Source organism: Rhea pennata, chromosome 1 (assembly GCF_028389875.1).
Source record: "Rhea pennata isolate bPtePen1 chromosome 1, bPtePen1.pri, whole genome shotgun sequence".
Classification (NCBI taxonomy): domain Eukaryota; kingdom Metazoa; phylum Chordata; class Aves; order Rheiformes; family Rheidae; genus Rhea; species Rhea pennata.
In genome coordinates, this window is record NC_084663.1 from 94,909,846 (window position 1) to 94,934,271 (window position 24,426).

At 41.4% G+C, this 24,426-nt stretch overlaps 2 protein-coding genes across 10 annotated transcripts in view; both read left to right on the top strand.

The window, feature by feature from the left end:
- TBC1D23 (TBC1 domain family member 23) overlaps window positions 1-9,216 on the top strand; it is a 34,238-nt gene extending 25,022 nt beyond the window's left edge. For all 3 annotated transcript variants that reach the window (XM_062595897.1, XM_062595878.1, XM_062595887.1), the window contains 4 exons: window positions 2,845-2,933; window positions 5,552-5,687; window positions 6,211-6,405; window positions 7,478-9,216. In XM_062595897.1, the coding sequence (XP_062451881.1) occupies window positions 2,845-2,933; window positions 5,552-5,687; window positions 6,211-6,405; window positions 7,478-7,559 (502 nt within the window). In that variant the 3' untranslated portion in view covers window positions 7,560-9,216. The remainder of the gene's footprint in view (window positions 1-2,844; window positions 2,934-5,551; window positions 5,688-6,210; window positions 6,406-7,477) is intronic.
- A 3,035-nt stretch (window positions 9,217-12,251) lies between these two features.
- NIT2 (nitrilase family member 2) lies at window positions 12,252-24,168 on the top strand. Of its 7 annotated transcripts, none has more exons than XM_062595934.1 (11): window positions 12,548-12,930; window positions 14,459-14,577; window positions 16,449-16,516; window positions 17,924-18,044; window positions 18,196-18,284; window positions 19,875-19,968; window positions 20,908-20,982; window positions 21,443-21,521; window positions 22,223-22,321; window positions 23,529-23,584; window positions 23,955-24,168. In XM_062595934.1, exons 3-11 carry the CDS (start codon window positions 16,487-16,489, stop codon window positions 24,041-24,043), a joined length of 732 nt encoding a protein of 243 aa, XP_062451918.1. In that variant the 5' UTR covers window positions 12,548-12,930; window positions 14,459-14,577; window positions 16,449-16,486; the 3' UTR covers window positions 24,044-24,168. The 7 variants fall into 7 exon arrangements, 5 of the variants coding, with proteins under 5 accessions (XP_062451902.1, XP_062451918.1, XP_062451930.1 ...); XR_009960838.1 differs by lacking the exons at window positions 12,548-12,930; window positions 16,449-16,516 and adding exons at window positions 13,169-13,706; window positions 22,906-23,067 and having other exon boundaries at window positions 23,955-23,986; XM_062595918.1 differs by lacking the exons at window positions 12,548-12,930; window positions 16,449-16,516 and adding an exon at window positions 12,252-12,327.
- The last annotated feature ends 258 nt before the right edge of the window (window positions 24,169-24,426 follow it).

Consider the following 24,426-nt stretch of genomic DNA (forward strand, 5'->3'; position numbering starts at 1 on the left):
TTGCATTTTATTGTGCTAGTTGTACTACTGAAAGAGGCCAAAAACAATTATTGAGCAGATTTTGGCTTAAGAGGTTTAGGGCTGTAACAAGAGTGACTACAACTGCGAAGAAGGACTTGTTACAAGCTGTTCATGAAGTATCCTCAGAGCTTGTAAGTAGTCTGACATTGTGAATCTGTAACCCAAAGCCACACACGTTTCAACTTTACTTCCTCTTATTCACATTAACCACTGCATTTCACACAAATATGGGGTCTATTCACGTTTGCCTCAGAATTATTGCCTGATAATTATTTCAGGAATAAAGAAATGTGGCCCCCAATATATATAAAATTATTTGTGATAAATGAAGGACTTCCACAACCTTGCAGCCCATGCATAATCACTTGGGAACTTCCCTTATAATTTAGGAACTTTTCATTACAGCTTTTGGCCCTTAACAACTGAAAAGCACGAAGGTTGGTGCTGGAAGAACTAATGCATATTTAAAACGCTGTTTGAATTTTCAAGGATTTTGGTTTAGTTCCTCTGTCAAGAAGCTTGCACATACTTTGAGATAGGATTGATCCATAAGTATTACAGAGCTGCTGTTATGTGTGCAAAATAACAGTAATGTTAACCGATAAGCTTTTGAAAAACAGGAATATCTCAACAACACTATGTGTATTTTGTTTCTTTAAAAATCCTAAAGTTCTTAGGGATTTTTCTCCAGTTTGTTGACTGATTGCTCGAATGCAGTCAGAAAATATAAAATTCCCAGCTAAAACACTTTGTGCCCATGTTCAGTTACTGAAGGACACTTGAATCTATATTTATAACCATTTTGATATATATAATATAAAATATATTATTTTATATATATTTTTATATGTATTTTATATATATATATTGTACTTTTTATTTTCTACTTTCGCTCAGATTGCTTATTTTCTTCCGTTAGGAAGTTGCATCTCTACGCTAATATGCTTAGACTATGGATCATTAGACTATTCTCCTCTTAAAATTGCAGTTCCAAAAAACCCAGAATTACATTCTTTTCCCATCCATTCACCAGATCCACTTTGATTTTATTACCAATAAATTTCATTTTTGCAAGTTTACCACTAAACAGAATTGATTAAATTAACAATTTAATGATGGCCTTCCATGCAAACAGATTGAGATTTCTTTCTAATTTAAGATGTTCAAGGGCTTTTTTAAAGTGACTTTTTCCTTTCTCTTGTCTTGACTAACTTTTGTTCTATAAATTGCCAGTAAGGTCTTCTGTTAAATCCTGGCTGTGTTTCAATTCAACTCTGTTTAGGCATGTATCTTCCTACTAAATTGGTTATGATTAAGGTTTTTAACCCTTAGTTTCCTAGAACAAGTCTGTATTTATGCAAATCTGCATATAGAAGTGCTGCCCTCCTGAATTGTCAGTGTCATTGATGCTTATCATTTCAAGCACTAATAAGCATGGTTTTGTATGTGTATATTTTGTATTTTGTAGAGTGAATTTCTGTTCCCCCCCCCCCCCAGCTAACAATTCCTTGTTCTATCTACAGTAGTGAATTTTAGCCACAGAAAACGTAAGATCCTACTTTAACTTTCAAATGTGCTTTCAGATATACAGGAGTATTACCATTTCTTTATATATTACTAAGGAAGCAACTTCTCAGAGACTTGGTTTTATATTAGCATGTAAAACTGGAGTATGTGAGCATACTTAAAATAGGAACTAGGGCTTACGGTTTATAGGAAATACGAATACAGGTTTTAGAGAGAAAAAAGTGTTAGAGAAAATTGAAATGGGGAGAGAGGGACAGACAGGCTTTCTCTCTCTCACACACACACACACACACACTCTCTGGGTCTTTTTTACATGTTGCCAATTCTAAAGGCTACAGTCATGAACTCTATTTTTTGGTGGGGTGGGGTTTTTTGTTTTTTGTTTTTTCCTCAGCAATTACTTTGTGGCTTTCTCATTTTTCTCAAGTATTTCTCTGCAGTTGAGGCCCAGCTTTAACGTGACACCTGTAACTTTATTTAATGTCAGTGCTCTGAGCTGGAGCGCTAAAATATTGCAAGAATTGGCAAGTGTTACTGTCAGACATTGAAACTCAGAATCATCTTTGTATGTATCATTTAACATGATCTGTAGAAGGAGATTTAAATCTGATTTTTGCAATCAGAATCTGTGTGAATCTTGAGATTCCCAGTAGGGATTGTTTGATCAGAGATTACAGGATTGGGCTGAAGTAGTGAACAGGAAGTCAGAGTTCACACTGCAGTGTGTAATACCACTTTGAAATGCTTAAGGTATCTTGCTACCTTTTTGAGAAAACCTCTCTCCAGAATCACCCATTTGTCAGAAAAACAAAAACAAACAACCAAAAAAATCTTCCAGGTATGTTTATTAGCATTTTCCAACTTTTCCTGCAATCAAACTTGGCATCTTTGCAAAGCTGCCCTGGACGTCTAGAAATATTTCAGGCAGAGCTTGACTTTGACACTAGATGTTACCTAGCATCTCTTCAGATTTCAGGTCTCTAACATATTTTGCAGCTTGAGAAGGTGATCAGAAGTTGTATTTAAAACAAAGAATACTGCTTTTCAGTTCATTTGTTACAGGATTCAGCCTTGACAAGTAATTGTGAAATATTTGATTTCACTAACTCAGTTGCTTGATGGGTCAATCCCAGTTTCCTTGCAGGCAGCTTTATGAAATTCCTGTCTTTTTCAGTTGCACAGATGTGTTTGTTCTGCTAATGCATGTTGTTATAGGAATTATACCACCAGTCTGAAAGTTACTTGTGTTCTTTCCTCCCATTCCCTGTCTTCTCCTACCCCTCCCATTGCCTGCAGACATGTCAGCAGCAGTGACAGAGTAGGAAAGCCCTACCGTGGTGTGAAACCAGTATTCAGCATTGGAGATGAAGAAGAATATGATACTGGTACAGTAGGAGATCTTCCTCTTACCTAGATTAACTCATTTAGAAAAATTCATTAAGTTTGGCTAAATTGTGAGCGCACTCATGTTGTTTGCATCTTTGTCATGTAAGATGACATTTTTATAACTTACTATTAGTTGTGTTTGTTGCGGTGGTGCCTGAGGACTAGTGAAAAAAGAAACTCACTGTTCAAATACAGAGTAGCAAACTTAAAATAAATAAATAATTGTGTTAGACCCCAAAAGTCAACAAGAACAACTGGTATAAGATGGTCTAGTGGATTCTTTGCGTTCATTCAATATTTCCCTAGTAAAGATCTGTTTTTTCTAAACTGGTCTTATTGTAGCCTTCCTATTCAAAACAGTAAGCAAAATATAAGTGACCTATTTTAACTAGTCGATCCCAGGTTGAATCTGTAGGGTTGGCAGCATAACTATCTGCATTTCAAAAGTATAGTTGCGAGCTAGACTTAAAGATGATTAATGTGTGCACATCTCTCCAATATTTTGAATTGTGCTTCTTGGCATCAGATCTATCAAAAAGTGATTCATATCTTCAAAAAGTGATACGCCTGTAGAATGTCATAGAAGATGCATGCAATTTTATTTATTTATTTATTTATTTGATCTAGTTGAAAAATTACAGGGGAAACTTGAACACCACACTTCTCACAAAGATTTTTTTCTGAGACAAGTGCTAATGCTAGAATAGTGAAGACCTAATATTGTTTTGTTGTGCTTCTGTTCTGGTAGCACTAACTCCCTCCCAGCCATCACCTTTTCATAAATAGCGCTTCTCCTGTGACCGAAACACACATTCAGCTTTCAGATGAGAAACACAGAACTAGGCTAGGAATCTTAAAATCTGGAAAAGAAACAACTTATGAAGGTTACTGACAGAAGTTTATGAAATCTGGATTAGTTTAAGTAAGTTTGATGAGAAACAGTTGGTTGCTGTCTGTCTACTATAAGAATTAGGAAGAAGCAAATAAAACTAGCAAAACTAAGAAACTCCTTCTCCAAATGTCTATGATTGTTTGCATAGTTCTTTGCCACAAAATACTATGAATGCCAGAATGTCTATATAGTTTCAGAAGAACAGGTCCTTAAAGAGGAATTGTCTGAAACATTCTTTTCGTAATGGTTGTTTGCTAATTTCTAATTATATTTGTTTGTAAAGCACTGTTACACTCATTAAATAAGAATAACCGCAGTAATTTGTGTAAGCAAAACCAGCATGCAGGAAATGAAATATATGTTATTTTTAGCAAAGAGTAATGCAAAAAGTGAAGCTGTTTTCATGTAAGTAGCTTTTGTGAATTTAGTAGGGCTTTCTGGAGTTAAACAGGATGAGTTTTGTTCTATTCTTTCCAATTTTATAGTGTATTTTCAGTGGCTACCTTTTCAAATGTGTGCTTAGAATTCTGAATTACTTTGAAATAAGTGTTTTGATAAAGTTTAGAAAAATAGCTTTGAAAAAGACACTAAAAGAGTTGTCACTGGAAGTTAATTCTGGGAGGCAAATCCTATGAATTTAATATAACTCATAATAGATTGCTTGCATTCTTCTAATTTAGTGTTAGTAGTACTATGCGAACATAACCTTGCACCATATTTAGACACAAAAATAGCATTTTGCAACTGAGCGATAACACTTTTAAAAAGTCCTAGGTTTTTCACAGATGTCTGTGCTTTAAGTTTGGGCTTTAAATATATTTTTGAATTTTCTAGCAAGGAGATGAGCCCTGAGGTAACAACTTTTCCTAATGAGCCAAAGTAATCCAGGGTAGTAAGGACAAGGCAGACTGAAGAACTGCAGAAATAGTTCCAAGTCTAAGTAACTGGGCAATAAAATGGCAGATGAAACTTGCTGTAGATTAATGTGAAGTGAGACAGATAAAGACTGTTATTTTATAAACCTGTGGTTCATCTACATGTTGAATATTGTGTCTTGGTCCCCTACCTCAGAACCAGTATCTTAGAACAGGAAAAGGTTCAGAGAGCGATAACAAGGGGGAGCAAAGGCATTAAATGACTTTCGTAAGAGGAATAACTGAGTAAGTTAGAACTTTGTCCTGCGTAACAGACAGTTTAGGGGAGGATATGATAAGCGGCCCGTGAAATCATGCCTGGTAGGTGGCCTTGAGGAGGTAGATAAGGCTCAGATGATGATGATTTCTTCTTATACAAGATGCTAGCAACCATCAAACGAAGCACACAATCTCAGAACAAACAAAAAGAGGTCTTCCGGGAATATACTTGACAACAACACTTTGCCAAAAGGTGTCTGTGTTTTAGGATGCAAAAGGTTTATGTGAGTTCAACTGAAGGCTGGACAAGTACAGGTGGAAGACATCTATCGAAGTTTAGTGAAAGGGCAAATCACATGAGCTTAAGAAATCCCCTGAGCTGAAAATACTTGTATTCTGAGAGATACATGCTTTGTTCTTTCTTCCCTTTAAGCATCTTTTTATGGACACCACTGGATATGGGACATAGAGTGAGATGGAATCTAGGTTTGAACCCAGTTAGCTATTATTGTTTTAAGAGCATTGAAAAGCTGTCTGACATTATGTGAAATTCATTTCTTTTTTTCTTTAACCACCCTCTTGTTCAAAACAGATGAAATTGATAGCTCCTCAATGTCAGATGATGATCGAAAAGAGGTTGTCAACATCCAGACATGGATAAATAAACCTGATGTGAAGTATAATTTCCCTTGTAATGAAGTAAAAGAAAATGGACATATGTTTCCCAGGTAATGAAATCAGTTTTAAACTTTATTAAAATGTCTTTCTCTGTGTGTGTTTGTGTATATATATATATATATATGTATGTGTATATATATATATGTATATATTTTAGTTATTGGACTGCTAAATTATTTTTTGATATTAAACTGGAAAAATGTGAGACGATCTGGAACAAAATGTTGCTCACTATAATACTTCTTACACTTGTAGTGTTACAGAAGGTTAATTACATACAAAATGTAATCTAAAGTTTTGCGTTCTTGAAAAAGATGGTAAGGAAGATAGTCTCAATATGCATAGGCTTATTTTCAGGAACAGGTGGCCCTAAGCGTGATGTGATGCCATGCTTCAACATCAGATACTTTAAAATCTTTAGAAAGGTCTACAAAAGCTTAAGATTACTTCTTGGACTTGAAAACATTTTATCTAGCTCATACAGTAGCATATCTGTAGAATTTAGCTTTCTATATAGCTGATATTTAGTTAATTAGCAAACTTGATAACTATATATCTTTCTCTCCCTTCAAGTCATCTCCTTGTAACTGCAACCCATATGTACTGTCTGAGGGAGATTCCATCGCGAAAGGGATTGGCTTACATACAGTCTCGCCAAGCACTCAACTCTGTAGTCAAAATCACATCCAAGAAGAAACACCCAGAACTGATCACCTTTAAATATGGAAATAGCAATACTTCCGGCATAGAAATTTTGGCAGTTGAAAGGTAAGTGATGCCTGTAGCACTGATGTAAAGAGTAATGATGCTCAAAATGCTGTCAGCTGGAAGTCAGAGGCATGCTGCACTTCCCAGAACTGGGTTTGAAAGTAAGTTTTTATTCAGGAGCAGTTACCGTAATGTGAAAGGGATCCCTCAGCTGGGTGAGGAGAGTTAGAACACCAGGCAGGGAGTGGACTCCAGGGTCTGCAACCACAGTTGCTGGGAATGAGGTGTGTGCAAGTGTTTGCTTTTTGTACTGTGTCTTCAATGACAACCACACGGGTAACTGCTTGCAGCCTAAAGCCCAAATCTGTGAAGTCTGGGATTTGAGAGAGTCCTGTCTTCTGTAGTTTCTGTTGGGAGTCACCTAACTCCTCCCATGCATACAAGGAGTCCAGCAGCTTAGCCTCACACTCTGGACCCCACTCCAGGAACCCGAATCGTGAAAGTTAGGTATTACCATGCTCTGCATGGGAGTGGCTAAGATTGGGAGCAGGGGGGAAACTGAGTGTTTTGGGGTTTCTCATTGGTGCGATCTATTAGCAACTTTGTTAAAACACTGCTGACAAAATACTTGGTTGTTTTCTCATCTTTTACCTCTTCCTTGGGGAGAAGTAGGTGCAGTGCGTGCTCCGTTTTCACAAGAAGTGGGAGATGAGCTTCCTACTTCAGCAGGGAAGTTATTCTATTCCTGTTGGCTGATCAGAAGGAAATGAGTTTGGCAGAAGGTCAGCCACTACAGCTAAACAAGGGGCTGCCATGCATCAGTAAGGCAGTGCTAACATCTGGCGAGATCTTGAACTATCTGTTGTGTACCTTTGTCAGTTCATGAAGATCTTCTAGTTTCCAGGATAACCTATGAAATATTCCTCACTAGTGCAAAGTTCACATAAAGAAAATGTTCCATCGTATAAATTAGAAACAAACCTTATTTCCTCAGTAGGTTTTCATTTTAGTGGCCTTCCCTTCTCTTTCCACTTCCAACTTTCCTGGAGGAAAAATCAAGACAAGAATTATGGCGTCTATACACACAGTTTTATAGTAAATTAATGATTTTATTTTTTTTCCATTTTTAAAGGTATTTGATCCCAAATGCAGGTGATGCTACCAAAGCCATAAAACAACAGATCATGAAAGTATTGGATGCATTGGAGAGTTAATAACTAAAGACTTTGCAGAGAACGGTTTGTAAAGAAGAAGCAACCAAGATACTGTATGTGGACACAGTCTGACAGCTTTCCAGCTGAATTTCAATTTAAGAGAATTTTCTGTTTGCTGATGGGAGTGCCTGAGTAGCAGGCTTAAGATAGGGTAAATTATTATCAATTTCTGAACAGTTTTTTAAATTTTCTTTTTGATTAATATTTTCTGTTATTGCAGAAATGTTTATTATAAAGGTCAGTTTGTCTCATTTTTTAAAGAAGCTTTAATGTGAGTGATCTGTATCTTGGTAAGAGAGGGTACAGTATGTAGTTGGATTTGTATGACTGTGTAAAAGGAAAGCAGCACTGTCAGGTATGGAGAAACAGTTGAAAACGGAACTGTCTTAAATGATTTGGACACCTGGTAGTAAAATGTCTCCATAGCCTACAGTCTCTAAATTTGATTTGGCTTACTGAATAGTATCAAGGACTGACTAAAAGCACTCCAGTTTGTAAGCAGAGCAGATAAAATCTTAGAGATACTGCTTTCTTCTCGTAAAAAATGATTGGAATCTGGTTAAGATGAATGAAAAAATGCGAAGAATACTGTGAAATTAACTTTTTAAAATGTCCTAGTAGGTAAAATAATTGGATTTGGTAAATAAGTGCATTTTTAAATACCAAACTGAATTGTACACAATAAGAAACTTAATACGGGGTTGCAGTTTTGTAATTATGCAAAATTTTACATTTCTTAGGTTGAGATTATTTCTCCTGTAAAAGTGAGTGTATGCATTGAAATTGGAGTTTATACTTCGTGACAGAATATGATAGTTGAAAACAAGTTATCTGGCTGCTCAGAAGTGAGATGCCTGGGATATTAATTGGACTTTTTAAGAAAGCTTCAATTCAGCACAGAGTTTGTACCATTGAAGGTGTGTTGTTCTGCAAGAAAATTAATGCACACTGATTCAGGTGCTGTATGCCTGCGATAAATGTATTCATTACCTGTTGCCTTTGCCAATTCAATCATATGTTTATATTCTTTTCACTAATGTCATCTTCTAAATAAGGTAACATTTTAGAACTAGCAGCTATGTTATTGTTTATCTGCAGCTTTCCATTTGATCCAAGAACGGTTCTCTTGGTAGCAAGCCCAGTCCGGGAATGCCTCTGTGCATACTGAGGTGGAAATTATCAAAAATTGTAGAATAACGGTAACTGGGATTAGCTGTCCTGTGTGGAGTGTTCTGAGTATTTGAGTCAAAACCCATGGACTGGAACAATCTCAGGAGATAAAATAAATGAAACTGACCTTTATAAAAACTGGCTATTCTAAGTTATTTTAGTAGGAATCAAGCTGAGGCACCTTAAATCTGGAACTAATTCCTTTTTCCTTTTTTCTTTTTTTTTCTTAGTACCTGAGTAAACACCAATAGAATTTGAACTGTTAAAGAGATTTGCATGAAATTGCACCTGGGCCTATGCTCATGTATTTATAGTTTTCCCTTGCAGCTGTTGTATTACTTTTCCCTCTTCCTAGAACCTTCTGAAAATCTCCTGAAGGGTCTCTGACCCTGCGCCTACTTCAGCAAAGAGATTTTTTCATGTAAAGATGTTTGTGTTACTGTTTATAAACTACAGTTGTAAATAAACCAGTACAATTTGAACATAACTTGTTCTTACAGAAAGCATTTAATTGTATATCGTGTGACTTCTGTGAATCTAATAAGTTTCCCTAAAGGTGTTTTTTAAAAGGAAAGGGAATTTGATATTTGCAGTGAGAGAAGTTGATTATGGACCATAGGAAGCTACTGTCAGTGACACCTTATGTAAGTATATAGCTCACTTAGACTAATTTTATTGGACATTTTTGGATGAACTAGGGTCAACATTCATAGCAATGTCAAAATGAGTTAACAAATGGTCAAATCATACAGAAGAGTTTTGTATTAATTCCAGACTTCTCAGCATCACAGTTTTATACTGTGAAAATGTTGACATAATGATGTAACACGTTTCTGCTAGTCATTAATGTGAGGAAAAACACATTTCTACAAATGTGACTGGGGGGCGGGAATTGAGAAGTCCAATGATATAATGATTAGCTGAAGTCTTTGTAATTATCTTTAAGAGCCAAATAACGCATATTTGGATATGAAAATGGAAAGTGGGTAATGCATGTGCTTCTCTATCAGGTCAGCAAATAGAAGCCTTTTAGCTCTACAGAAACTAAAACTAGAGCTACAGTAACTCTTGTTTTAAACTCTTCTGTGTAGAAATATGTAGTACAAACCACTAAGAGGGTGGTTATTTATAATTTTTAAGGTAATGTGCAAGTTGTCAACAGATTCCTTATGACACAAAGCTCAGTTCAAAGTATAGATAATTTTCTGTTATGTATCTCTACCCACAATTTAGAGGCTATTTTTGCCTTACAGTATACATCTATAGTTAGTATGTTACTTACAAAACTCGTGCCGCTAAACAGAAATTCCAATTATAGTACTGAAATGGCAGCTTTTGAAAAGCAAAATGAAAGTATTCGGTATGCTACCTCCCATGTCTTTCATCTTCAGGAATGTTTAAAATTGTTTGCCAGAGGTTTGCGAGCTCCTGTTTTATTTTGCAAAGGATTGCTGCCTTTGTTGAATATAACATGACAGCTGCTATTGTTGCTGGGTCTTTAATTCCTTATTTAACTCTCCTTTAGTGATATAAATGAGGTCTGTAGTAGGAAAGAAAACACTCTTCTCAAGTAAGCTTTCCTGGCAGTTGGAGGCTCGTATATGTGTTTATAACCAAAGTCAGTGTCTCCATGCTCCTGTTTGCTTTTGTCTTACAAATTTCTATTAGATTCTGGTTTATGTGAGAATTTGTGTAAAACTTTACGTACATTATCACCAAAAATACCCTCAGCCTCTGGGGAGTTGCAACTTTTAATTGTACTAGCTTCTCTAGATGTAAGTAAAGAATAATTGCTGCTCTTTCAGTTCAGTTCCAGTTAGGACTTGCCAGTGGGTCTTAACCATGGTTACAGCTTTTCCTGATAACTGCTTTAGCTGTAGCTTGAAAGCTGTGGACTCTGTCAAGCAGCTGCTGTTTTGAAGAGTAGTCCACTGAATTGCTGAGAGGTTTCCCCTTTGTGGGGAGGAAGGAGTGACAGTGTGCTCACTTGTTCTTTTGGGGCGTATTTAATGTTTTTGGATACTATTGTTTTGAAACTTGAAAAAATAACTGTTCATTTTCCTTCTTTGTGTTGTGCTGTGCCCCAAACCCTATCTGAACTCAGGAGACGGCTGTTCTTTGTGCCTGGGTGTGCTATTAAAAATATATATATTCATACATGCTACTTCTGCTACCATGGGAACAAGTAAAAGGGAAGGCACACCCGGTTTGCCATGAGGGGTTCCCTCCACTGCTCTGGGGACAGCATTGTATTCAATCAAGTTGAATAGTTATTTTGTCAAGGGGAGGTTTATAATGGTAGCGTATAGGCTGCTGAATTTTATTCACTACCTCCCCTTTATTTCGGCTCCTCACATTTCCTTATCAACTCAAAGCGTGTGAGAGGTTGCTCACACCGGGTTACATGCTTTGCTTTCTCCTTGCCCCGTCTGTGGTCATCTGCTTTGAACTTGCAGAGGTACTTTTGCACCAGAAATACTGTGGGGCTGGGTGGGTGGAGTACAGGCAGCTGAACAAGGTGAATCTGTAATACTACAAACATGCTTTCAGGAAGAGAACATAGAGACGCGGGGATGCAATGTTGTGGCTGGAGCCAGGGGGAGCACTTGATAACAAAAGCACCCTGGCAGATAGTGTATCAGTTTCTACCCTAGAAAAGGCTGTTCCTGTAAAAGAAGGCAGGATGTACCAGTGTTTCAAGTGAGCCGGTTACCTATAAACTACTAGCGCTCTCTTGGGACTGGTCCTTAGCACATCCAGGATGGCTGGGGGCTGCGTAGGGCTGGGAAGCCAGGGAAGTCACCTCATAATCTAGTAGAGCACGGACAGGTCTAAAGTCACCACAGCTTTTTTGTCAAGGGCTGAGAGGACACGGGAGGAGCATGCCTGAGGCCTCGTCATCTGCTGAGGTTACTCGCGGCAGGAGGGTGGTGGTCAGCAGTGGTTTTTGCCTTATTTCCATCCCCTTGGTCTTTATTCCTGCTCTCAAGGCAAAGTGTGCTGCTCCCCGAGGGCATGCGCAAAACCGCTTGTGGGAAGCGCTGTGAAATTGGATCAAGAAACTGGCTGGACTTTAAAGCAGTATGTGACTCACAATTTTAAGCAAGATGAATAGCTTTTTTAAAAAATATAGTCAGAAAAAAGGTATTTCAGATGGACTTTTGCATGAAAAAAGGAGAGCAAATTACAAATATTTGGGAAGCGAAGCACAACGTCCAGCAGCCCGAGCATTTCAGGATACCCAGAGCAAGGTAACTGCTAGGATCGTCGGGTATTGTTGGGGGCGGAGGGAGGGGCAAACGCAAGGGCCGGGCCCCGCAGCGCGGTGGGGCGGAGGGCGCTCCCTGCTCCCCGCTTCGCCCCTTTCCTGCTTGAGGAGAGGCGGCCGGGGCAGGAAGCGGTGGCGGCGGAGCAGCTGCGGCCGGTTCTCGCCTCGGGCTGCGCCATCGGAAACCGCGGCGGGACTACATTTCCCAGCAGCCCGCGGGCGGGGCGGGGCGGGGCGGGCTGGCGCGCATGCGCGGGGCCGTCCGCCTGGCTGCCTGAAGGGGGAGGTGGGCGGTGAGGCGGGTGCAGCGGCCTTGCGGCGCCATGGCGAGTGAGTGGCGGGGTCGCGCGGTCGGAGTGGCCGTTGCTGCCCTCCCGCGCCTCTCCTTGCCCCGCTCCCGCGGCGTCCCGGCCGTTGGGGGCCGCCGTCAGCGAGGACCTGCCCCTCCGGCGGAGCTCTGGCCTCCCGCCGCGGTGACCGCCCCTGAGAGGGGGCGCCGCGCCGCCCCGCGCCGGCTCCGCGGCGGAGCCCTGCGCAGCGCGGAGGGGCCGCCGCGAGCTGCCCCCGCGCTGTTACTTGCCCCGCGGGGACGCAGCCGCGGCCTGCGCGGAGGCGGGCGGGCGGGCTGTTGGGGAGGCTGCGCGGCGAGAATCCCTGCGCGGTGCTCTAGCGGGCGGTTTGCCGGGAGGCTGGGTCTCGGCCGGTCAGGCTTGTGAAGCTTCTGACGCCTTCCAGAAGAAAATGCCCGTGCTTCGGAGTGATGGAGAAATGAAGTGATGTTTTACTTCACTGACATGCTGTTAACCTGGCTGTGGTTTGTGTTGCTGTAGAGTTATCCTAAGGACTGTTTTTAAAGAAGTTCTTGGAGCAGCTTGGGCCAGAAGAAGAGAACTCGTGCCTCTACTGCACTCTTGCGCGTTTCTCTGTGCTTCCGTTAGTCTTCCGTGTCAACGTTTTAACACAGAGCTTGGGTACAACGCAGAACTGTAGTGAGAGAGCTTTAATTTTGCCCTTTTCACGAACTACAAATCTGAGGCCCAGGGCGGTTGAGGCGAATGATTTCCTGAGACTTCTCGTGCTGGTATTTAGGTGGTGCTCCCTTACTGTGGGAGGGAACTTGGTTAGACATTTACCTAGTAGGTGCTCTTCTGACTTTCTGCAAAGTGAGTTTATGCTGGAATATAATCTCTGAGAGTGTGATTTCTCTGAGCAGAAATCCATCGAATTATCAGAGATTTAGACAGACTACTGCTGTGGCTGTCTAAATGGGATAGAAGAACTCACTGCGCTTGTGTTTGTTTACAATCCTAGTAAAACTTTGTTCACTCACTTAGCTAAATATTCGGGCGCTCTCGTATGAGTAGTGGCCAAATCACGGATTAATCATTTGCCTCACTTTAAAAAATCAGTTACTTAGCTACTGAACTGAGAACGGAAGTTTGGAGGAAAGACCTTGCCTGACTGTTCCTGACCCGACCTAGACTTGCTCATGACAAGTTTTTGCTGCTTCCCTGACCGTGGCGACTATGCTGCTCGCTGCTTAATCCCGTAGTTGCCTTTGTATGACCTAGGAGTCTTCAGACGAGAAATACTTTAAGCCTAGGGTGTTTTTCTTTATGAAGCTAGAACACTTTTGTTTAAAAGCAGGCAGTTCTACCTGATGAGGAAGTATTTTTCTGAAGCCCAAGGAGCTGGGAGATTCGTGGAAGGTAGTTGTCTGAGGGGTATCCACAAAACTTGATATCTCCATGTCTTGTAACTCAAAGGCTCCAGCAGATATAAATCCTGTTTAGCTGCAGTAGACAAGTGTTGATAACACATGCATCTTCCCCTTGTCTAGAGATGGAATTGTAAAGAAATCATCAGTGAAGTCATTGCCTCTGTTGCTTGATGGCTCCTCATATCCATTTCTCAGGCCTGGTGTGACGTTTGACAAATAAAGGCAAACCATTCCTTATCTGGATGCTTTGGGAATTATCCTGGTCTTTTAGTTTGCTATCAGCATTTTATGAGATGCAGTGCTCGTGAAATGATGGGCACAGCCAAAAGATTCACTAACAAGACACGTAGCGAGTTGGGAAGGAAGCGGGTCTCGATCATTAAGGGTTTCCTTGTCCTGCTTATCACTACACAGAATCCTACGTGGGAGCTTGGACTGGATATTTTCTAGGCTGAGTGGGGTCTGCCCTGTTACCAGCACATAAACTGTGTGATCCTTGAGCTGAGCCAGGGGATGCTGTGTATGGTTCCCATGTGGCAAGCCTAGGTTTGAATGTTTCCCCATGTTCAGAGGCTGTTTCTAGAGTCGTATGCTGACTGAATAATGAATTGGATATGGTCAATATATGCAAGATACATGGAGATATAGGCAAAACTACTTTGTTCAACGCTTACTAATGAATTCAGAATTTTTGTTTACCTGGGGGATTTCACTGGCTAATTGTTTCTTTTCTGTCATTAGACTTCCGCTTGGCGCTCATTCAGCTTCACGTATCTGCTGTCAAATCAGATAACCTGCAACAAGCCTGCAGACTGGTGAAAGAAGCATCAGCAAAAGGCGCAAAAGTTGTGGCTCTACCTGTGAGTAGAGGTCTTAAACTTAAAAATCCTGAACCTCAGACCCTTGGAAACCTCTTGTTCCAGTGTTAGTTGTGAGTTCATATTCCTGTTTCCATATTCTTTGGGTATGCTTAGATGCTGTAACAGACTCCAAAACAGAGGAGAAAAGGAATGAATATGTCATATCTAGTGGCATGCAGCAAGGGGACTTTAATTGGCTGAAGCTAGCAGGTTGTCCTTTTTTTTTTTTTTTGTGGGACAAGATTCTGAAGAAGTTTGTGCTGGTTGAAATCCCAGGCAGTTTCATCAGCCCTGACTGGTTTGTTCTGAATCGCAGAAGTGAGACTGTGGTCTGAGTCTTTGCAGAAGCCTTCTGTGCTGGAATCTAGGAAAAGATGATTTTTTTCAGCAAAAGGATGTCAATGTGAAAATGAAAGAGAACAGGCATCCAGTGTCTCTTTTTGCCTCAGCCCTTTCAGATTAGGCAGCATATGAGAAACAGCATGGGTTTTGAGACATTTCCAGTAGGTTGTCTGTGGCTGAATTGTCATCCAAACACCTCTTTCTTGTATGACATCCTTGTGTAGGAACATAATCTGCACTTAAAATTGTTGACCAGTTCTGCTCTACCTTTTTGACTTCACCCACAATTGCCTTGCTGAGCTTTACAAAGATGAATGTGTTGGCAGTGAGGTGACCTTCCCCATGCAGCTGGGAGCTTTTTCCTTTCTTCTGGGGGAAGGAAGGAAGGAAGGAAGGAATTTGTTACCCCTGTGCCTTGCAGCCTCTGACTGAGGAGTGCAGAGTTCTCTGCAGGGTGAGCTTTGGTTGTGAATGTTTTACACAAAGAATGTTCTCCGTCGTGCTGTCACAGGCCAAGCGTTAAGCAAGCTTCCCCGCTGCTTTGTACCAACACAGCTTTGGTACTGCGCGTGGCCTTTGATTATCCTGGCTGGGCCTCCTACATGGAGATTATCTATTGTTTGCAAGTTTTGTCACATGTGCAAGTGTTGAGTTTTCTAGCCCTGTTTGGTAGAGATTTTTATCTTGCTAGTGATACTTTATGCTTATAAAGTAGGTCCTCTTAAATAAGCAAGGTCTCTCACAGGCTTTGGGAAGGTAAAGTTTTTGTTGCTGCTAGGAGGCAGGTATGAAATTGTCTCTTGTCTCCCCTTGTTTATTTATTTATTTTAAAGTCACCCATCATAGAGACTTGCACTGAGCATATAGTGCGGAGGCATGTGGCAGTCTTCCTGTGATATACTGCCCTTGTTGTGTTGTTTTTCTTCACTCCTGAACCTGAAGACCTGTTGGACAAAACCAGTTTGTAGTATTTATAGGTAAAGAGAGAACAGCAGAACCTTTTGAATCTAGAAACGAGTTGAAAAAAAATCAAAGATCTGTCCCTATATTCTTCCACTTTGGAGAGCATGGAACTAGGAGATCTGTGCAGGCAGTGTGCAGTCATGTCCAGTGTTATCTTACTGTATAGCCCTATGTTTTTGCTACCACCCACATTGCTGTTGCAGGTGACAAGAAGAAGGTGAAGGCAGTTAGGATTGATTTCATTTTCCTGAAGAGCACTCTGGCTTTCAAAGGCCTGAGAAACTCATTTGACAGTCTGCAGAGACCTCCTCTCTCAATTTTCCATCCACAAATTATGCCATGAATTAGCTGGTGCCTAACAGCATTTTGTGCTTTGTGCCTCTCTTCCTGCAAGTGTGTTTGTGCATGTGTGCATGTGGCAAAAACTCATCTGGTTTTGGGTCAGATCTTCTAGTTCAGAAGAATCTACTGTAGTTCTGAAGATGTTTGTTTGGCCAGTTAGGGCATAAATGTTTGTTGTGCTATTCCAGGCTTGATATTTTTTTTCTTGTTTTTTTTTTCTCTAGTAAAAACTTCCAGTGAGCTGAAGTAACAACCAAAGCACATGCCTGGGCGGGGAATCAGTTGTCTAAGAGTAGGTGCTCAGTGCTATCTGATAGTCCACCTGTGGCCTCCTGCTGCATTCCTTTAGAAGAGAAGTAACAGTGTGAGTGGGGGTGTCTCATGTGCGTAGAGGGCTGGTAAATGTAATGCAGAGTGAGTTCAGGATATCTTGGGCCTCTCAGATACTGCTAGCCATCTATCTAAGCATCTGCCCTTGTGGCCAGGAAGGCCAATGGTATGCTGGGGTACATCAGGAAGACTGTTGCCAGCAGGTCAAGGGAGGTGATCTGCCCCTCTCCTCAGCCCTGGGGAGGCCTCATCTCGAGTACTGCGTCCAGTTCTGGGCTCCCCAGGACAAGAGAGACATGGAGATACTGGAGAGAGTCCAGCGTAGGGCTGTGAAGATGATCAGAGGGCTGGAGCATCTGGCCCACGAGGAACGGCTGCGAGAGCTGGACCTCTTCAGCCTGGAGAAGAGAAGACTGAGGGGGGAATCTTATCAATGTTGTCTAAGTACCTGAAGGGAGGGTGTCAAGGGGACGAGGACAAACTCTTCTCAGTTGTCCCGTGTGACAGGACAAGAGGCAATGGGCAGAGACTGAAGCACAGGAAGTTCCGCCTGACCGTGAGGGGGAATTTCTTCACTGTGGGAGTGACAGAGCACTGGCACAGGTTGCCCAGGGAGGCTGTGGAGTGTCCTTCTCTGGAGATCTTCAAGGCCCGCCTGGACGCAACCCTGTCTACCATGCTCTAGGTGACCCTGCTGAGCAGGGAGGTTGGACTAGATGATCTCCAGAGGTCCCTTCCAACCTTACTGAATCTATGATTCTGTGGTTCTATGATCTAAACCCCTCTGTTAATCTTATTGTCTAAAGATTACATGCCTCATTCTGAAGAACAGTGAATCTTTAACTAGAGACTAAGACAGAGGGCTTTGTTCGCTTATGGGGAAATAGTATTTAAAGGATTACTTTAGGAAAAGATGTTGAGAAATCCATATTCTGTCCATATTCTGAAAAAGGTCCTTCAAAAAAAAAAAAAAAAAAAAAAGAAAAGAAAAAAAAAGAAAGAAAAGAAAAATGGGAAGAAAATGTAGTCTGTGGATGAGCACAAGAATTTCAGTTTAGAGAAAATCAAATTTAGCTTCTAAATTGTCAGATGAGCTAGGTGGGACTTGGTTCATTGCTCTGAGAAGACTCCTTTTAATCTTGCTAAGTCTAGGTGGATAAATATGCTAGCCTTGTTACAAACAGCTTGCCTGGTACTCCTAGCTCATGTTCTGTCTGCCACATGTTCACATCAGGACATTGTTGTCTCCAGCTCTCTATTGGCTCTCTGATATCTGCGGAGCTCCCGTAAAGCTGAAGGTTGTATTAGAATATTGATAGAAGTGGTGTTATCATATTTTAACTTAATTTCATTTTTTTTCCAATTTGAGGAATGTTTTAACTCTCCTTATGGAACCCAGTACTTCAAAGAATACGCAGAGAAGATTCCTGGAGAGTCGACACACAAACTCTCAGAAGCTGCCAAGGAGTGTAGCATTTATCTTGTTGGAGGTAGCTTATTCCTCACGCTTATCTCCTTGAGGGGGAAAAAGGGCAAAGTCTGTTTGTGCAGCTGCACAAAAACTCCGTGTATTGCAGTGATGCAGATGCATGAAAACTCTGTATATTACAGTGCAAAATCTTTGTTCTTGCCTTAATGAAGGCTCCCTTCCAGAAGAGGATGGTGGAAAGCTGTATAATACGTGTACTGTCTTTGGGCCTGATGGTGTGATGCTGGCTAAGCATAGGAAGGTAAGATGGCAGAGAATTGCTATTAGAAGGTTTCTTAGTGGTATGAATAGCATTTAGCAGTTGCCCCCAAAATGATACTGTATTTTCTTTTTAGAAGGCACAAGTAACCTCATCTGTGCCTAAAGATGATGTGACCAGTAGGCTCTTGCAGTAATAATCAGCGGCATACTGTGGTTAATAAGTGCCTGCAGTTTTTCTTTGAGACATGAAAATACCCTCTTTCAAAGGTGATCGTACACTTCTCTTGGATAAAGATAGTAGGACACGGAAGGCTTAATTGGCTTGTCCCAGGTGCTGGGAAATCTGTCATAAAGAGTAAGTCCTGATCCAACTCAGCGCGCCTCTGTACATTGGTCTAGGTCTGAAATCTAGTGCCATTTTGCTGGGATCAGGATTTTTTTCTTCAGATTCCCAGTGGACATAGCCTTCCTGTCCTCATGAAGACTGCTCTTTACACATTTTTGTGTGCTGTAAGTATAATTTGTGTAGGCAGGCCCAAAGGACTGCCTACAAGTTCTGAGGTGGAGCTGTGCCTGCTGTCTGTGGTAGATGGTTGCTTACTGTCTCCTTCCACCTGGATGTTGCTTTGTGCCTACCTAAACAGAAATATAGAATATAGTTCATGTTAATCCGGCTTTGTGTACAGGTATATTGTTCCTTAGGCGACCATCATCGTATTTGTTTCAAGATAAAATAAAAGAGAGAGTGCAGGGTTCCTTGGAACAAATGAGGTGGTGCAGAATAGGTCTGGGGTGTGGGTATTGGTTTATTCTGTAAACTGATTCTGCCCTTTGCTACCTGATTAGATAGCTCTCTGAAGTAGTATGTTGTCTTCCTTCTGTTGTACCAGAGCAGTCCAGGTACACTGTACTTGTTGAATAGAGGTCATATTGTATAAATAGGAAGTTATTCCTAGTAATACTAAAAGGGGTTCAGTATTAGGAGGTTCCACTCAGAAAGAGGGTTCAGGTTTGTGAGGGAGAGATGGTGACTGCAGAGGCTGAGACACTTCCACGTAGCTGAAGGGAGGGGAGCTCCGTGACTTGGTGAGGGAACTTTTGGGAGCAGCTTGGGAGGAATGGGCCTCCCACCTTGCAAGGGAGAGGAATTGCCCTGTGCTTGAACGGATTGCACTTCAGAGCATCCTGACAAGCTCCAGACACTGAATCTGTAGCCTCTCTTTTTCAAAATTACTCATGAAATCCAGAAAGAGAGCTATTTGGCAGCAATTCTTGCCCCAACCATCTGAATGCATGCCGCAAAGAAGCGGCCAGATAGTGGAGCTGTTCTTACCTACTCCCTATTCTTGCATGGGCCAAGGATGAGCATATATCAAATGCCCAGTTTAAATGCATGTTTAAAATGCCCAGTCTTTTCTTTCCCTGAAGTCCATCCAGACATGTAGAGGAGAAACCTGACTCTGCGATCTCCTAAAGATGATCTTGGTCTTCAGCAATGGTCAGCTGGGATCCTGGCAAGAGAGCAGTCTAGAGGAAGCAGACTAGAAAATACATGGCTCTAACATAAAGAGGCTCGAATAGCAAGCAGGGAAATTGCTATTAATTGTTATTAATAACACTCTCATTACAGCTTCATTTGTTTGACATAAATGTTCCTGGGAAGATCCAGTTCAAAGAGTCTGAGACTCTGAGTCCAGGGAGTGCTTTCTCTGTGTTTGATACTCGTGAGTATAAGACAAGCCTTCTCTCTAAAGAACGCTGCCAATTTGATGCTACAGACAGTCTTGGAACGGTTGTCTTAGAGATCTTTAGGTTGTTGGATTGATAGTAGGCATTTGACCTCTATGACCAATAGAGGTTTAAGTTTGTTCCAAGTGTGCGAATTACTTCTAAAACTCTTTACAAGGGTGATGAGATTGAAAAAGGACAGAAGAGTAGAAAAGGATAAAGTACGCATCATGGTGCTTCCATTACCAAACAAGGCTCTGTTGATTTCTAATTGAGTATTTACTGTATTGTTCTTTCTTTTGAGAGAAATGGCATCTAGGTGAAGACTGCTTATATTATTTTCCAGGCTGTGTTTTACATAGAGCAAACAGCTACACTAGCATGTTGCTTCATATGAAGCTGATACAGTCACGGAGACAATCAACTATTAAACACCATTTAAACACTCTTGCATCAACTACGTCTGATAAAGATGCAACACGCCTATCACTCTGTCTTCAGTGCCCCATAACTATCATGCTCCATAACTGAACTCTCCTAAGAGTCTCAGCTCCGTGGCCACTTCCTGCTCCTCCTAACGCGCACACTGTAAGAAAGCACATAATTGTAGTCTCTTTAGTTCATGCAGAGCAGTGAGTGGTCTCTTTTTCTTTGCACATCACTGGAAAGCTTGTGGCTCCATGAGAGAGAAATGCAACATTACACAAAGACCTTGTATGACGTAATTTTGTGGACATGCCCTTATGATGAATGAATTCTCACCCTCAAATAGCCAGTGCTTGCTGCAGATAAGGAGACACATGTAAATATACCTCCTCTTGTTGCTGTGACGCATGTTAATTAACAGCTGGCAGGATGGCTGCAGGGAAGCTTGTGATTAATTCTGTGTACTTCTGGTAGCAATATGACCGTTGTCTCTTGTGTTTTGAGAACAGCATACTGTAAAGTGGGCCTGGGCATCTGCTATGATATCAGATTTGCTGAGCTGGCTCAAGTCTATGGACAGAAAGGTGAGACTGGGTCACCTAACAAAGTGGAGCAGGGCTAGCCTGAAGGCCTGAACTATGCAAGGCTGTTTCAGGGTGGTACATACCGAGTAATCTGTGCATGACCAGGCCCTCTCATGACACAAATAATACAAAATGCAGCTTGTGTCTGAGTCCTCATTATTCAAACGAGTATCTCCTCTGCTTGAGTAAGGAGTGTCTCCTGCTGTGCCTCTGCTGATGGAACAGTAGAGATGGATGAAGTTCGCATGGCCCCACACTTGCCATCATATCGTAGGGCTTTGCTGACATAAATAATCATCAGTACCATGCAAGGAGAGGCTAAATTTTCTTCCTTTGTGGACACAAGTCAGGCAATAAACACTGAAAGAAAGCTTGCCTTGACCCCCAGCGTGAAGGGTGGCTGTAGGGTAAACCATTTTCCCCTTGATGATGGTTGGGTTCTAATTTTCTTTTAACAAAGGTTGCCAGCTGTTGATATATCCAGGGGCTTTTAATCTAACAACAGGACCAGCTCACTGGGAACTACTGCAAAGGGGACGGTAAGGACTAAGTTACCTGCTTATACTCCTGTTCCATAGGGGGTTTTAGCATATAGAACGGAATTCTTGTATTCTAACCCATGTTATGCAGAGTAAGGAGTGCTGCAAGGTCACCCTGCTGTCAGTGGTATACTGTTCCTCAGCCTTGCTCTGCTTGACACCAAATTTTGCTGTCAAAGAGGAAAGCAGGAGATGCTTATCCTTCACTCCTGTCAGCCCCTCTGCCCACCACTGTACCCTTACAAGGACCTTTTCCCTGTACTGCTCTGAGCACCATTCACACACCCACTTCTAGAGAGAAGGGGCAGGAGCCAGCCGTAACCAGTTAAGAACTGCTCTAACTGAAGATAGAAACAGACCCCAAGGCTCCTGGATGTAGGGTTCTTTTCTTAAGCCGTAAATTAAGTCAGAGGTCTTCATTTGGTCAGCTTCAGTCACCTTTGCTACATACTGAACAAATGGGTAATTCATGCTAACCCTAACTCTGGGGGCAGGTAGTAGAGACTTCTCTTTCCAAGCTTTCTGATTTTTCTCTGACCTTTGTCATTAATGGTTTTGGCTACTCTGCAGAAGGAGGTATTGCCTACTCCTTCAGCATGACTTCTTTCTCTTCTGCTTAGTTAAGTGGTGGTATAGGGGAAAAAAAAAAGAAAAAAAAGTCCACTGATGTTTCCTTTTCCCCTATGTTTCTGTAAACACAGAGCTGTTGATAATCAAGTCTATGTAGCTACTGCATCTCCTGCTAGAGATGAAAAAGCATCCTACGTTGCTTGGGGACACAGCACTGTAGTAAATCCGTGGTGAGTTCAGAAAAAAATAATCTTTTTTTGGTTGAGAAGTGTTTTACTTGACAGTCACAGTTCAGTCTCACATTTCCACCCACTCCTAAAAGTGTCTTAAGTTCTTTTAAAAAGCTAAAAAACTTTTGGGGAACTCTTTTCTTTTTGGTTCATTTTATTTTGTTTTTTTTTATGAAGTGCCCCATTTAACAGTATTTGATATAGGCCCTTGCTCTCTAAGAGGTTTTTTCACGTAGCAAAAGCAGCAGACAGATGCGTTTCATGTTCTTAAGTGACAAAATCAGACAAGGGAGCAGTAAGCCGACATTTTCAAAATCATCCTTTTTTCTTATTTTTAGGAGTTTTGGGGGGCTTTTTATTTACCCGGTAAAACTAGTTTAACAATATGTATTCTCATTGGAAGCATAGAAACTACTTTAGTAGCATTAAGTATTGGTTAAGCTGCTGGCCTTCTCAAATTGTCCCTGAAATTTGTTCCATTATTTACTATGAACTGTAATAATGGTCTGTATAGAGCAGACTCATGTTAAACTTTGCACGAAACCGTTTAACTTCCTCAAAGAACAACCCTGCTTTGACACTAGAAAGAACAAGAATGTCTTCAACTAGACAAGACACGTTCTGACTGAAGCAGCAGTAACTTTCTGCTCTGCGCTTGAGTGGCCCTGGGTAAAAGTAACAGTCTTCAGTCAACTCTTTTTCTTCCGAATAAAAAATTCCACTCAATTCTTCTAGACAGTTGCAAAGTAAGTAAAACCTTTTTAGCTATGTCAAGAGCTTTTAACTTCACATGATGATAGCAAGGATGTTCTTCCTGGTGGAGCCTAGCATTTAGTAGCTCAGGCGGAGTATGAAGTGTACTCCTGTTAAAAGCCAGTAGAATCTGAAATGGGAAAGGTTTAGTCCTTACCTGCTGGAGATGTTTCTTTCCCCTTAAGTTATATTCCATGGTCACGTGCACTGGTTCTCATATTTGGTTCATGCTTCTTGAGCGTCAGAAGCATGCTTAAGCATGCATATGTCACATGAAAACTTGGAAGCTATTTCTATCATTCAAGAGTTAGGAATTAGGATGCTGGTTTTAGGTCAGCCCTGTCTCTGCAGCCCCAGCTCTCAAAGGGTAGACTCTTACACAAGCAACAGCAACTGGATTGCGGCCTTGGTACCTCTGTGTTAATGCTCTGAACAAATGTCCTCAATTGTGCAGGGGTGAAGTCATAGCCAAAGCTGGCACCGAGGAAACAGTTCTGTACGCAGATATAGGTAAGCTAGTAGGTTTTTTCCTACTCTATTCTTCTCCTGAGTAAGGGTCATGAGCCTAAGAGCTGGGGGTCTTGGGCTTGTCTGTCCTCACACAGGTACATATGATGCAGCCTTCCCTTCCCTGTCTCTGCTAGCATAAAACAAGAAGAGCAGCAGCGAGGCCAGACTATTCCAGTCTCCTCCCTTGTAAGGCAGTGGCTGCCTTAGGCAAGAGCAAAGTTCAGGCTTTGTTCTGCCTGGCTCCCTAGTCATGGTGACCAACAGGAACATTCTTTGTGAAAGCTGCTCATTTCCTGCCTTGCTCAGAGCAAGCTGTGCACTTTCCAGGCCTTTCTGACTGTGTTCTAATAGCTCTCTCTTCTCCCTGTAGATCTGAAGAAGCTTGCAGAAATCCGTCAACAAATCCCTATTTTGAGCCAGAAGCGTAATGATCTCTATGGCATAGAGATGAAAAAATGAAGCTGCGTGAATGCAGAAGGCTCAGGTGGCATCATGGCTGCTGCCTTCATCTTTAGGATTCCTTTGCTTGGTAGCTCCAGAGGCTACTGCTAAATGGATAGTTAATAAAAAATAAATAAACAACAGTCTTGTTGGTGTAATTCTAAAAATCCATTCAAATGTAGCTTCTGAGCTGATTTTTATATCTCCTGTCATTCTTTATTTTTTTACGGTATTTAACAGCTAGGACAAAGAGAGAAGTCAGGTGTTTTCTAACTATCTGGGGTTTGTTTTGCAGGAAATGGGGACGGAAACCATGTTACCTGTGGAAATCCTGCAAAGTGGCTGTAGTAGCTGGGATTTTTCAGTGAATTGTCAAATGATCTATCAGCATGACTTTTCTG

What these genes read in the sequence shown, in the direction of transcription:
- NIT2 (XM_062595908.1), top strand. Translation starts at nt 13,658, where the DNA reads ATGAGGAAGTATTTTTCTGAAGCCCAAGGAGCTGGGAGATTCGTGGAA. An exon ending in TCAAGTCTATGGACAGAAAG is followed by an intron (nt 20,983 to 21,442) that starts GTGAGACTGGGT and finishes CTTTTAACAAAG; the next exon opens with GTTGCCAGCTGTTGATATAT. An exon ending in AGTTCTGTACGCAGATATAG is followed by an intron (nt 23,585 to 23,954) that starts GTAAGCTAGTAG and finishes TTCTCCCTGTAG; the next exon opens with ATCTGAAGAAGCTTGCAGAA.